Source organism: Mobula hypostoma, chromosome 17 (genome assembly GCF_963921235.1).
Source record: "Mobula hypostoma chromosome 17, sMobHyp1.1, whole genome shotgun sequence".
In the NCBI taxonomy this organism is placed as follows: domain Eukaryota; kingdom Metazoa; phylum Chordata; class Chondrichthyes; order Myliobatiformes; family Myliobatidae; genus Mobula; species Mobula hypostoma.
The window spans coordinates 23,320,986-23,335,408 of NC_086113.1; the positions used below are offsets into that span (position 1 = coordinate 23,320,986).

Genomic DNA, 14,423 nt, shown 5'->3' on the forward strand with positions numbered 1-14,423 from the left:
GGCCTGTGCAAGTGTGTGTACCTGCATGTATGTTTCTAAAACTTGCTGTTTTCTAGGTCCAGTATTTGAGAATGGAGCTGCATCCTGTCCAAGGTTTCATTTCTTCCCCCGTTTTGTTAGATCGATACCTGGTGAGTAATGATGATGTTACTGTCAAATTACGGGAGTACGGTTTTAACAAGCAATACACTGTGCAGCTTGCACGTTGTGATACAAAAAAAGATAACTCTCATAGTCAAAAGCTCAAAACCAGAACAGCCTATTTAATAATCAATACTTATTTATTACCTATTTATATTAGGATGGGTTTTCTCATACACTAGGACTCTGGAATTAACTTTAAGATCTTATGGCAGTGTTTCCTTATCCCCAATAAGATAAGCTGCCTTGTCCAATCTTCCTGCACCTTTGTTCTTTTTAAGTAAACAGCAGTCCACCACTTCATGTTTTAATCATAACTAAAATTCAAAACTGAGGCCATTGTCAGTTTGCCTTAAAGACTTTTTTTTCAGTTTCAACCAAATTAATGTCTTTCCATAATTAAGTAAAGGTGCCATTTTACTTCTAGCAGAGGGAATTAAGATAGTTTACTGTTATTTCCAGTACACAAGTGTAAAAGAGAACAAAGTTATTATTACTCCATATCTGATCCACAGTCCTCCACAACATCTGCTCCACAGTTCCTGTTAGCACCTGTGCACCACAAGGCTGTGTGCTGAACCCCTGGCTCTACTCACTTTGTACTTACGACTGTGAGGCTAAGCACAGCTCCAATGCCATATTTAAGTTTGCTGCCGACACTGCTGTCATTGGCCAAGTCATAGGTGGTGATGAATCAGCATATGGGGGAGGGGGGGAGATTAATAATAAATATACTGTGAACTTTGAACTCTGCCAAATTTTCGAAGTGTGTATATATCATACAACCTTGAGATCTGTTACAGGCAGCCACAAAAGAAGAAACGCAAAAGAACCATTAAAAAAAAGAAGACAGACAAGCATCCAATGTGCAAAGAGAGAAAAGCAAAATAAATCATGCAAACAATGAGAGTAAGCAAGTAGCATTTAGAACAAAACTGAGTCCTCAGACCCGAAACCCGGAGCAGGCCACACCTTCATCCTCAGACACGAAGCCCAGAGCAGGCCATTGCCTCAGCCTCAGACCCGAAGCCCGGAGCAGGCCACACCATCAGCCTCAGACCTGCCTGAAGCCTGGAGCAGGCCACACCTTCAGCCTCAGACACGAAGCCCAGAGCAGGCCATTGCCTCAGCCTCAGACCCGAAGGTTGGAGCAGGCCACACCTTCAGCCTCAGACCCGAAGCCTGGAGCAGGCCACACCTTCAACCTCAGACATGAAGCCCAGAGCAGACCATTGCCTCAGCCTCAGACATGAAGCCCAGAGCAGGCCATTGTCTCAGCCTCAGACATGAAGCCCAGAGCAGGCCATTGCCTCAGCCTCAGACACTAAGCCCGGAGCAGGCCATTGCCTCAGCCTCAGACACTAAGCCCGGAGCAGGCCATCGCCTCAGCCTCAGACCTGAAGCCCAGAGCAGGCCATACCTTCAGCCTCAGACACGAAGCCCAGAGCAGGCCATTGCCTCAGCCTCAGACATGAAGCCCAGAGCAGGCCATTGTCTCAGCCTCAGACATGAAGCCCAGAGCAGGCCATTGCCTCAGCCTCAGACACTAAGCCCGGAGCAGGCCATTGCCTCAGCCTCAGACACTAAGCCCGGAGCAGGCCATCGCCTCAGCCTCAGACCTGAAGCCCAGAGCAGGCCATACCTTCAGCCTCAGACACGAAGCCCAGAGCAGGCCATTGCCTCAGCATCAGACATGAAGCCCAGAGCAGGCCATTGCCTCAGCCTCAGACACTAAGCCCGGAGCAGGCCATTGCCTCAGCCTCAGACGCTAAGCCCGGAGCAGGCCATTGCCTCAGCCTCAGACCTGAAGCCCAGAGCAGGCCATACCTTCAGCCTCAGACACGAAGCCCAGAGCAGGCCATTGCCTCAGCATCAGACACTAAGCCCGGAGCAGGCCACGCCTTCAGCCTCAGACATGAAGCCCAGAGCAGGCCATTGCCTCAGCCTCAGACACTAAGCCCGGAGCAGGCCATTGCCTCAGCCTCAGTGTAGCGAAGACTGGAGTAAACATTGCGGAGCAGTGAGCAGAACTGGCCTGACCGACGCCTCTGGTTTCGACACCCTGCCTTTTCACAACAACCTCTCACGCAAAGTCAGCAAGACCATGGAGCTGATTATTGTCTTCAGAAGCAGGGAACTGTAGGTCTAAAGCCAGTCCTCATCTGGGATTCAGAGGCGGAGAACTGATAAATTCCTCAGGGTTATCATTTCAGAGGATCTGTCCTGGGCCCAGAACATAAGTGTCAAAGAAAATACAGCAGCACCTTTACTACCTGAGAAGCTTGTGTAGATTCGACAGGACATCTTAAACGTTGACAAACCTCTATAGGTCTGTGGTGGAGAGTATATTGACTGGCTGCATCACTGCCTGGTCTGAAAACACCAAATCCCTTGAATGGAAAATTCTACAAGAGGTAGTGAATATGGCCCAGACTATCATAGGTAAAGTCCTCCCCACAATTGAGTACATCTGCACGAAATGCTGTCGCAGGAAAGCAGGATCCATCATCAGGGACCCCCACGACTCAGGCCATGTTCTGTGATGCCATCAGGAAGAAGGCACAGGAGCCTCAGCACTCACATCACCAGGCTCAGGAACAGTTATTACCATTCAACCATCAGACTCTTCAACCAGTGGGGATAACCTCACTCATCTTCACTCACCCCAACACTGAACTGTTCCTATAACCTACACTCACAACATGCTGGAGGAACTCAGCAGGTCAAGCAGCATCCGTGGAAACGATCAGTCGACGTTTCGGGCTGGAACCCTTCGTCAGGACTGAAGAGGGAAGGGGCAGAGGCCCTATAAAGAAGGTGGGGGGAGGGTGGGAATGAGAAGGCTGGTAGGTTCCAGGTGAAAAACCAGTAAGGAGAAAGATAAAGGAGTGGGGGAGGTGAAGAAGGAATAGGGGAAAACACAATGGGTAGTAGAAGGAGGCGGAACCAAGAGGGAGGTGGTAGGCAGCTGGGGAAGGGGGCAGAATGAAATAGGGATAGGGGGAGGGAATTACCGGAAGTTGGAGAATTCTATGTTCATACTAAGGGGCTAGAGACTACCTAGACGGTATATGAGGTGTTGCTCCTCCAACCTATACGACTCACTTTCAAGAACTCTTCATCTCATGTTCTCAATATATTGCTTGTTTATTTATTATCATCATCATTATTATTATTATTTCTTTTTTTTTTGTATTTGCACAGTTTGTTGTCTTTTGCACATTGGTTATTTGTCCGTCCTCTTGGGTGCAGTCCTTCATTGACTCTATTATGTTTCTTGGATTTACTGAGTATGCCCACAAGAAAACAAATTGTTTATGGTAACTCACATGTACTTTGATAATAAATTTACTTTGAACTTTGAAGCACAGAAACATGATAGGATAAAGAAGACAATAAATATAAACACATAAAATAGCTTAGATACATAGATTGATTGTATGTCCATAAATTGATGCTAGGCAAGGGATGTCTGTATATAAGGTGACTGACATGAAATAGTAAAGTAGGGGTGGTGGGGTTGTGGAGGAGTGGATCAGCTGGTGGAGGCATTGATCAGCTTTACTGCTTGAGGAAAGTAATTATTTTTGAGTCTGGTGTGGATGCTTTATAGCCTCCTCCTGATGGGGGTAGGACAGCAGTCCTGGAGCAGGGGGGTGGGATCCTTCACGATGCTTCTGGCCCTTTTCGGGCACCTTTCTGTATATTTGTCCTTGATGGTGGGTAGGCCGGTGCCAGTGATGCATTGGGCATTTTGCACTACTTCCGATCTGCTGCAGTACAGCTTCTGAAACAGCAGATAGGATGAAATTTCTTCCTTAGACTGTTTTGCAAATCTTTGGAACTCCATAGCTGAGAGTACTGGAGACTGAGGAATGATTCTACAGTGTTGTATAAAGTCACAGGAGTATTGAAAGGGTGAATATACACACTCTTTTACCTTGGGCTGGGGAGTCAAAAACTAGAGGGCATGGGTTTAAGGTGAGACGCGAAACAATCAGGGGTTGAGGGGCAACTTTTTCATCCAGGGACTGGTAAGTTAATGAATGGTCAGAGGAAGTAGTCAAGGCAGCTATAAAAACAACATTTAAAAGACAAGAAGGCTACATTCAAAGGAAATGTTTATAGGAATATTGATCAAACACAGGCAAATGGGACTAACTAAGAAGGGTGTTTAGCTCAGAATAGATGAGTTCGGGTGAGGGGTGTGTTTCCATGCCGTGTGTCTATGGTTGGACAAGGTCAGTTGCTTAGAGCAGTGGTCCCCAACCTCCAGGCCGCATGCTGATACCGGGCTGCGAAGCATGCGGGGGTGCAGCGGTAGCTGGAACGCACCCAGCACACCTTTAAGAAAAAAGCCAAAATAAACAAGCTAATTAATTAGGTGCCGCCCGGGGATCTGGGCCGACATTTACGTGCTGGGTGGCACCTAATTAATTAGCTTGCTTATTTCGGCTTTTTTCATAATGATCTGCTGGATGCGTTCCGGCCACCGCTGTACAGCTGCATTCTTCACGGCCCAGTATCGGTCCGCGGCCCGGAGGTTGGGGACCACTGGCTCAGAGAACTGAGAAATCGGTGGATATTTGGATATAAGGAAATCCAGGGTTAACGCAGAAAAATGGGTCTGGGGTGAAAGATCGACAATGCTCGTTGAGCACAAAGAGGATGACTTTCCATGATCTCGCGTTTAATATATGGTTACTCCCGTCATGCTTACTTTATGCTGCTCACGCCCTTGTGTTCTGTTTTCTTGTCTTCAGACAGCGGGAAAGAAGTGCTGTCAATGCACCAGGTGTTGCTTTACCTGCTGCGCAGCAATAAGCCCCTCGTTCCTGAGGAGGAGATTGCCAACATGCTGCAGTGGGAGGAGCTGGAGTGGCAGAAGTATGCTGAAGAGTGTAAGGGTATGATCGTCACGTATCCTGGCATGGTACGTATTAAGATGGGAGTGAAAGTGTGCTGACAACTTTGTGCGCCACAGTTGTGATAACTACATTGACGCACAAACTACGCACAAACACTGACAGCCAATGAGCAAAAGACAAACTGAAAATACAAAAACTAATTATAATAATAAATATGCAAATCGATAATGCATATTATAGGGTCGTTGAAAGTGAGTCCATAGGTTGTGGAATCAGTTCACTGTTGAAATGAGTGACGTTATCCAGACTGATTCAGGAGCCTGATGTTTGAAGGGTAATAATTGTTCCTGAGCCCGTTGGTGGTTTCCCTTGCTAAAAGCGTATTTATTGTGTAAAATCATCCAAGATATATCTTGATTATTGCCAGAAAATGATGCTGAACTATATTTGGAGATATTAGGCCAGTTTATCATGAATTGGGACGAAGAGCCGCTTTAAGGTGAAACTACGGTGAAAAAAGGAGTCAGACAGTGGAAATGGTTAGGGAGAGAGTTCCAGAGCTCTATTCAGGAAAAGCTGCAAGCGGTTGTACACTCACCTAGTTCCAGCATGAGCACTAGCCTCCCCAGCATCAAGGACATCTTCGAAAGGCATTGTCTCAGAAAGGTGGCATCAATTATTAAGGACCCGGGACATGACCTCTCCTCACTATTACTGTCTGAGAGGAGGCACATACTCCGTTCTTTAGGAACAGCTTCTTCCCCTCCACCATCACACAATGAACCCATGAACACTGCCTCACTAGATTTGCTCTCCTTCTGCACTACTTATTTAATTTTTTTAATAATATATTAAAATTTATAGTATATTTTGTGTATTGCATTGTACTGCTGCCTCAAAACAACATGACACAAGTCAGTGGTAATAAACCTGATTCTGAGTTCAGGCAGTCGATAGCGAGGAGATACCATTTGGAGATGAGTTGATTTGAAGCAAAAATTTCTCATGAAAATCAGCAATAGTTTGAAGGTTTAATTTTGGTTAAAACACCTGGGATAACACCCACCTTCTTTGAAATGGCAGATGTGGGACTTTTTTTTCTCTCGTCATCTTTGCATCTTCAGGGTGCAGGAGTTAGAAATGGCTTCAGTGAAGTGCACTGGAGTGTCAGCTGAAAATAGTTTTGTGCGCTGGTGTGGCTGTAAAAATCCACAGTTTTTTGATTGAGAAGTCAGCGTGCCACCCATCAAGCAACAGCTGATGTTAAGAGGGCAGAATGGTGTGAAGCATGCTGATGCCATGGATGCTGTCAACTGATTTTGTCTGGAAGGTGTTGCTTCTCCCTTGACTCACAGCTGGGTAATGCGAACTGACGTGTGCTGTGAAATGTGTCCTATGGTGTTGATTTTGTTGTGGCATCTCTTTTGCTGCAGCTAAATCCCCACCTTGAATAAGATGCTCTAATTGTGGCATGGCTGCTGGTTTCTGCTTCAGTTGTGGTCATTTCTGACCAGGCCCCACCAGGAAAGAAAACCTTCAAGTTTTCTTACGGAATTCAGCAGTGATGTTTTGAACTTGGTACCATCAGCACCACGAAAGGAATAGATCACAGAGAGAATTTGTTTCATATTTAAATGAGATAAAGGCAGATTTTTGATCTGTGTATTCATGTCTTCTTCATATCCCGAATTGATTAATAAGATCTATCCATCTCAACTGGAGCAACATCTATTATTGTTTGTGGAAGAAAGTTCCAAATTTCTACCATCCTCTGCATGGAAATTTCTTTTGAAACTCCTGAAGCAGATTTCTGGACGATAACCTAATATTTCAGACATCCAAACCAAAAGAAATAGTTTCTCTCAATCTTACAGCTCAATTGCTTGACGTTGTAAATAAAATGAATATTTGAAGCCTGCACGGTAGTGCAGTGGTTAGCGCAAACCTTTACAGTGCAGTGACCTGGGTTTAATTCCCACTGCTGCCTGTAAGGAGTTTGTACGTTCTCCGTGTGACCACGTGGGTTTCGTCCTTCTACGCCGGTTTCCTCCCACAGTCCAAAGACATGCTGGTTGGTAGGCTTCTTGGTCATTATAAATTGGGGGAGTTGCTGGGCGGTATGGTGCGAAGGGCCAGAGGGCCTGTTCCGCGTTGAATCTCAATAAATAAGTAATGAGGGTGGCTCTCGGAAAATATTATTCATTTTTCAAAGATCGGAGCCTTTTTGAGGTACATCTTGTTTGGGGCACACATTCCGATCAGGAAGTGGAACAGAAACTAACTCAGTCAATAAGAGACTTGAATGTGAGACTTGCTACTGCACCGAGAGATTGAAACGAATAGATCTTTAAGCAAAGTTAGACAAGTACACAAGGAGGTAATAACTACATTACTAGAATCCGGTCAAGAGGGCGTTGAGAGAAAGTCTAAATAATACCTCAGTATCAGTACAGATTTTTTTAAATATTTATTTGTTATGAGATGTGAACATTACTGGCAATATTGTCGTTTATTGTCTGAGCATGAAGGTATTTACCTGTCAAGGATATTGGGTGGAGTGTCCTGCATTTAATTACAGAATGCATGCAAATTATTTATGTAATCATTTTTCTTTTCAAGATTCTATTGTCATTTATGTTCAAGAATGAGAACTTATTTGCAAAGGTGTTTTAGTTTTGAGGTATTAAATGTGTTGAATAAACTCTTCCCAGGCTTCCAGCCAGGTATAGATTTTGATTGTAACCAATGTTTTGATGACAAACTCTGCCATCTTCATCATCAGTTATAATTAAAACTTATATCCGGCTAGAAGCCCAAGAAAAGTTTATTCATCATGTATACCAGGAAAGCATTAGATCCTTTTTTGTATTAAATGTATGTTCTTTTGCAGAACTGGTGTATGTGTTTGTTTTCATAAAAATATTTCCATAATTTTTCTAAAAAGGACTTCAAACTGGCTCACTCTCGTCATAATCAATTGGACGTTACTCATGTCAAACAAAAATACCACTCCAGATTTCCTTTTGAGGAGGTTAGGTTGAGCACATGCCTAATGTATGAAGTGGGGGAAATTTTGCTTTGCATTTTTAAAGGTATGTTTCGGTTACAGCTGGAGAACTGTATACAGTTCCGAATGCTGACCCTCAAGTAGTTCATAATTGCCCAGGAATGAGTGAAACACCTGAACCCCCAGGGGTTACACAATGACAAAAGTTTACATAAATCAGTCTGATACTCTCTGCAATATGGAAAGTTCAGTTGGTTATGTTTTTCAGCGCATTGAAAAAATCGATAAGGGAAATAGGATCTGGGATTCAAGGACAGGGTAAAATAAGCTCAGTCTGGCCATTTGGAAGAGAAGCTGGGAAGTGCTTCTTTAGCCAAAGTACGTTAGAAGTGTGGAGATCTTCCATAAAGTGCACCAGATACATAAGGAAATGATTGCTTGTATTTCATTGGCTATATATATAAATATTCCCATTGTTTTGCCTTAATGTATCCAATAATGTAATACAGTGAGTGCTATGGTTTGGGATATTGTATACAACAGCAACAGTTTGCACTTGTATAGCACTAAAGTGCTCTACAGGAGTGTTATCAAATTTAACGTTCAGTCATATAAGAAGGTATTAAAGAAAATGACCAAGAGATTGGTTTGAGAGTGGGTTTAAAGAGTGCCTTGAGAAGATTGAGAGACAGTGGTTGAGGGAGGGAGAGAAGGCCTTGGTAGCTGAGGCAAAAGGCTCAAATTTCAGCACTGCAGTTACCCTAGAGGGTTAAAAGGCTCAAAGTGACTCATGAGACATGCAGGGATTTGTAAACCAGAGTGAGTTTTTTAAACGGGTAACTCAAGGGGTGAAGTATGCACTGTTAATAGTGTGAATTTGAACAAGACAGAGTTTTTAGTCACAAGTGAAGGTAGGGAAGAATGAGGTTTACCGTATAGTAACATAGATTACACAGACTAGTGTTTCAATAACCAGGTAAATCACGTACTAAAGCACGTCCTACAAAGAAAAGTAACTCCAGATATGGCTCCTTGTTAGACTTGAGTGAGTCATTTTCTGTGCTAAATCATTTTATGTCAGCTGTAAGATTACTAAGCAACATAATTTTGTGAAGTTTACATTTATGAATTTTTGTTATTTACCAAATGATTGTTTAATCTTGGCTCTGTTAACAGAAGCCCAGCTCTGTTCGCATTGACCAGTTGGACCGGGAGCAGTTTAACCCTGAAGTCATCACTTTTCCAATCATAGTGCATTTTGGGATTCGGCCTGCTCAGCTTAGTTATGCCGGGGACCCACAGTAAGTTGAACTCTTTGCACAAAACGCAGAATGCATGTGGTGTGTGTCCTGAAAATCTGAAGTAATAGTATTTTTGGGGAGGATGACATGAACTAAAAATTCAGTTCTGTCATGAAGTCAGGCAGTCTGTACTTTTAGAAGATTCTCCAATATTGTGCAACTAATCAAGGATGAATTTTTAATCATCTGGAAATGGGGAGAATGGCTATTCAGCTTGTTACACCTGTTCAGGCTCTTCTGATCAGCAGTCTGTCAAACCATATCCCAGCACTGATTTTACTTTTCTTCAAGTACTTACTGAGTTCCTTTTTGAAGGCTGCCATTGAATATAAAATCACTCTGTCAGTTGGTATGCTTCAAATTCAAGCTATACCTTGCATTTAGAATAGTTTTCTCTCCCTGTCGCCACAGTTGCTTGCCTAGAGCAGGGGTCCCCAACTTGTTTTGCACCACGGACCGGTTTAATATTGACAATATTCTTGCGGACCGGCTGACCCGGGGGTGGGGGGGGGGAGTGTTCAAGTAGGGTTAAACTCACTTCAACATGTCTTTTACAGTTAGGGTTGCCACCTTTCTCACTCCCAAATAAGGGACAAAAGTAGCAGTCAAATCCTGGGACACTTTACCCCAGGAAAGACTACCATGACCATGAAGCCCGGCGACTGCGCACGCGATGTGCGCATGTGATGTGCGCGTACGTGCCTATTCTTTTTCTCACAAATCGGTTTTGCCTTCATCTTCCCAACTATGCTGTACATACATTATTTCTACTTTGTATAGGCTGAGTATTTATCATATCATTCCTGCTTTTACAATATGTTAGTGTTATTTATTTTTGGTTTTATGTGTTATTTGGTATGATTTGTTAGTTATTTTTTGGGTCTGGGAACGCTCAAAAATTTTTCCCATATAAATTAATGGTAATTGCTTCTTCACTTCATGCTATTTCAGCACGAAAGGTTTCATAGGAACGCTCTACCTTAGTGGGGGAAATACGGGACAAAGGCGGTCCCATATGGGACAAAGCAATTTAGCCCAATATACAGGATGTCCCGGCAAATACGGGACAGTTGGCAACCCTATGTTCAAGTTCAACAGTGCGTGACAGGGAATGAGGAAAGGTGCAGCTGACTCGTATCGTTTCCTTGCAGCCCGGTGGCACATGCTTTGTGGCCTGGTACCGGTCCGCGGCCCGGTGGTTGGATACCGCTGGCCTAAAGTACACTGGCAGCAACTCCAATACCTGTACCTCTGCAATCAAGAAAAACATACATACGTTAGCAAGACCATTGATAAGGTCCTGTATGGCAGGCTTGTCTGGAAGGTCAGGTCACATGGAATCCTGGGAGAGTGAGCTCACCATTGGTTCAGTGGTGTGAGCAAAGCAAAGGGTGACAGTGGAAGGATGTTTCTTGAACTGGAAGCCTGAGACTAGTATCTGTGGTAGAATCTTTATTTTTGGTTATTATATAAATGATTTAGGTGAAAATGTGCAAGGCACGGTTCATAAGTTTGCAGATGACACGAGAGTAGGTTGTATCTTACATAGTGAAGAAAGTTATCAAACATTACAGAGGGATCTTGATTAGCTACTGTAGGTAAGTGAGCAGAAGATTCGGAAATGACTTTCAATTTGAAGAAGTGCAAGGTTAGGCATTTCAGGAAGGGTAGAACGTATAGTACTGTGTAAGAGTATTAGGCATCCAAGCACACATGAATCAGTGACAAGGGCATTGTCTGCATGGGAATACTATCCTTTGTAGGTCCAGTCCCACACAACTTCTTGATTTGGAACTATATCATGGCCCTTCATCATCACAGGACCTAAATCCTGGAAATCCCTGCCCAACACCACCATGACAGTCTCCTCACCATGAGAATGGCAGTGGTTCAAGAACGCAGTTGACCAGCATCACTGAAGGACAACTAGAAATAGTCAGTAAATGCTGACCATCCCAGCACTGTCCGAATTACTAAACATGAGGGAAAGGAAAATGTACTTCTGCTTAGTCTATTTCTGTGCCTTCACATTATCTCTTCTTCCCTGGGTGTTTCTCTTACTTATAGTATCTGAATTTTCATGATGTTAGACAGTAAGTCAATTCACCTCTAAGGAAAAGAACTAGAGCTCTTTCCCCTCGTTCTCCAGAAGCATAATTGCAAACCTGTTCTCAGCAAAACTGTCTACTCCCTTCTGTATGGAAGGAGGTAACAGAGAAGCTTGAGATTGGTGGTGTTTGGAACAATGAAGGCCAACGGTTGATTGAGCTGATTTCTGCTGCTGTATGTTGTTGACCAGAAAAACAATGATCGAACAATTATGATAGAAATTCAATCCTGGTTAATGCTAACCGCTGGAGGATTGGCTACTAATCTGTACTTTCTCAATCACATCTGGATTCACTGATAGCAGTGTAAGAAAATATCAAGAGATGATGATATCTGGTAACAAATGGGAGTAAAGAGTAATTTCTCACCCACCAAGCGTTTATGGCATCACTGATGCACCTATTTTAGCAATTGATTTATTAACGAAGAGCTGCCACCTAACTAGGGACTCCTGAAGAAGACTCAGTAGCAATCAATAGAGTAGTGGTCGAGAAGGAAGGAGATCTTAGCTTTTGTTAGCTTAAGTGCAAGTTTGCTTACTCAGCCTATTAGTGTAAAAGTTAAGGATTCTTGGACTGGTTATAAGCAATAGCAATAGGTACTTTAATAGAACAATATCGTGAAGCCAATTTGATAGTCATCAGTCTGGCACAGTCACCCAGGTACAAACTGAGTGGGCTGCAGTGTCCACTGTGCTATTATTTATTGGTGAACTAGATGCCCATTGATTACTTGTGTTCTTACAGGACCTACCATTCAGGGGAAGCTCCCAAATGTAGATGACTTCCAGCTTTTTATTTAGGCTTCTGTAGGCATGCCCGTTCTTAGACATTATAATCAGTTCCTGTGTGCCGATGGACATGGGTTTCAGGAAATTACAGGAAATCTCTTGAATACTTTCATTAAAGTGATTCTCATTGGCGGCTGCTGAAGTTGTTCAAGAGGATATTGGAAGTTTAATTTGAAATGGGTTCCCTCATTTTTCCTTTAGTCTGTGAACTTCAAGTGTAATGCATTAGGAGGTCGGGTTTCAACTCTGCCACCTTCAGTCGACGAGAAGGAAACTAATGACCAAGGCTTGAGAAGTAAATAGATGGTGCAGCCTTCAATGGGTAACATTTCAGAGTCAGGAGGCTGTCATTTCGAGTTACACTTAGGTGGCTTAGGCAAAAAAAACAATCAACACTATGCCTCCATTGCAGTACTGAGCGAAAAGTGCTTCCCTGTTGCAGATGAACGCAGCAGGCCAAGCAGCATCTATAGGAAGAGGCGCAGTCGACGTTTCAGGCCGAGACCCTTCGTCAGGACTAACTTCCCATCACTGTTAGTCCTGACGAAGGGTCTCGGCCTGAAACGTCGACTGCGCCTCTTCCTACAGATGCTGCTTGGCCTGCTGCGTTCACCAGCAACTTTGATGTATGTTGCTTGAATTTCCAGCATCTGCAGAATTCCTGTTGTTCCCTGTTGCAGATCCTGTTTAGGATTAAGAGCCACATTAAGACCCCGCTTGGTAGACGTAGAAACAGTCTTGTGGCACCATTTCAAAGAAGAGCAGTGGTGTTTTCCCTGCTGCTCTAGCCAACATTTAAAACCGATTATCTGGGTATTAACTTCAAAGACGCTATATAAAGCAAGTCATATTTTTTCCTCTGTCACTTGCCCTTCCTTCCTTTCTCTCCCTCCTCTACGGCATTCTACCCTCCCATTAAATCCTCTATGCTAATTGACAATAGCTGTTTTTAAGCCATATCCTTGAATGTTATTTGAAGCCTCCTCTGTATCTCAACTATTTTCATTCTTGCACCATCAAATTTTCCTCATCGTACTTGCATTCCTCAATGCCCAGCAGTTTTCCCATTTCCCAGGTTAAACTTCCCATCACTGAAGTATTCGCCTCTGTCTTACTGTCCTGACTACTGTATTTCAGTATCACATCTGCCTTCAAAGCTGACAGTCATGCCTTAAATTTAGTGCATGGCTTTGTTGTATTGCTCTTATCTGCAATGTATTTTAAATGTGTCTTATCGGCATGTGTAACTTTTCTCTTTAATATGCCCTCACTGGCCACTTTTATCAGGTATACCTGCTCATTATTGCAAATATCTAATCAGCCAGTCATGTAGCATCAACTCATGGCATTAAAACATGCAGACATGATCAAGAGGTTGAGTTATTCTTCAGACCAAACTTCAGAATGAGGCAGAAATGTGATCTTAGTGACTTTAACCATGTAATGGTTGTTTGTGCCAGACAGGGTGGTTTGAGTATCTCAGAAACTGTGGATTTCCTGAGATTTTCATGCATAACAGTCTAGATTTTTTATACAGAATGATGTGAAAAACAAAAATAAAACATCCTTGTTAATGAGAGAAGTCAGGAAAATGGCCAGACTGGGTCCGCTGACAGGAAGGCAACAGGAACTCAAATAACCGCGTGTTTCAACAGTGCTGTGCAAAAGATCAATTCTGAGCGCACACTTGTCGAACCTTGATGTGGATGGGCTACAGCAGCAGGTTTCCACGAACATACCTCCTGTACCTAGTGAAGTAGCCATTGAATGTAATTTTCTTTACTTACCGTCATTTGTGCAACTTTGCCTTCCAACTCGCACCCTTCATTAACGTGGGCTTACACTTCTGGGTGCACCATTATAAGCAGTGTCTCAGTCATCTCCTCTACTTATTGACATGCAGAAGTTTCAGATCAGGTGGCATCCCTATAATTCTTATCATTTGCGAATCCTTTTTTGACTTTGCCTCCGTGGAGCTCCAAATATAATCTCCTCCAGCCCAATATCATACCACGATCTCGGATCTCTTCCAGTGGCTATTTCGTCCTGTTTTAATTACAGGTGTCCCCCGCTTTTCGAAAGTTCACTTTACAAAACCTCACTGTTACGAAAGACCTACATTAGTACCCTGTTTTTGCTTTCAGAAGGTGTTTTCACTGTTACGAAGAAAGGCAGTGCGCAATAAAAGGCAGCGCGTGCCCCGGGCA

General features: G+C 43.5%; 1 protein-coding gene across 1 annotated transcript in view; it reads left to right on the forward strand.

The window, feature by feature from the left end:
• Nucleotides 1-14,423, forward strand: part of drosha (drosha ribonuclease III) — a 168,906-nt gene that overhangs the window by 32,662 nt on the left and 121,821 nt on the right. The window contains exons 12-14 of the mRNA XM_063069658.1: nucleotides 57-131; nucleotides 4,905-5,074; nucleotides 9,193-9,317. Coding sequence (XP_062925728.1) covers nucleotides 57-131; nucleotides 4,905-5,074; nucleotides 9,193-9,317 — 370 coding nt within the window. The remainder of the gene's footprint in view (nucleotides 1-56; nucleotides 132-4,904; nucleotides 5,075-9,192; nucleotides 9,318-14,423) is intronic.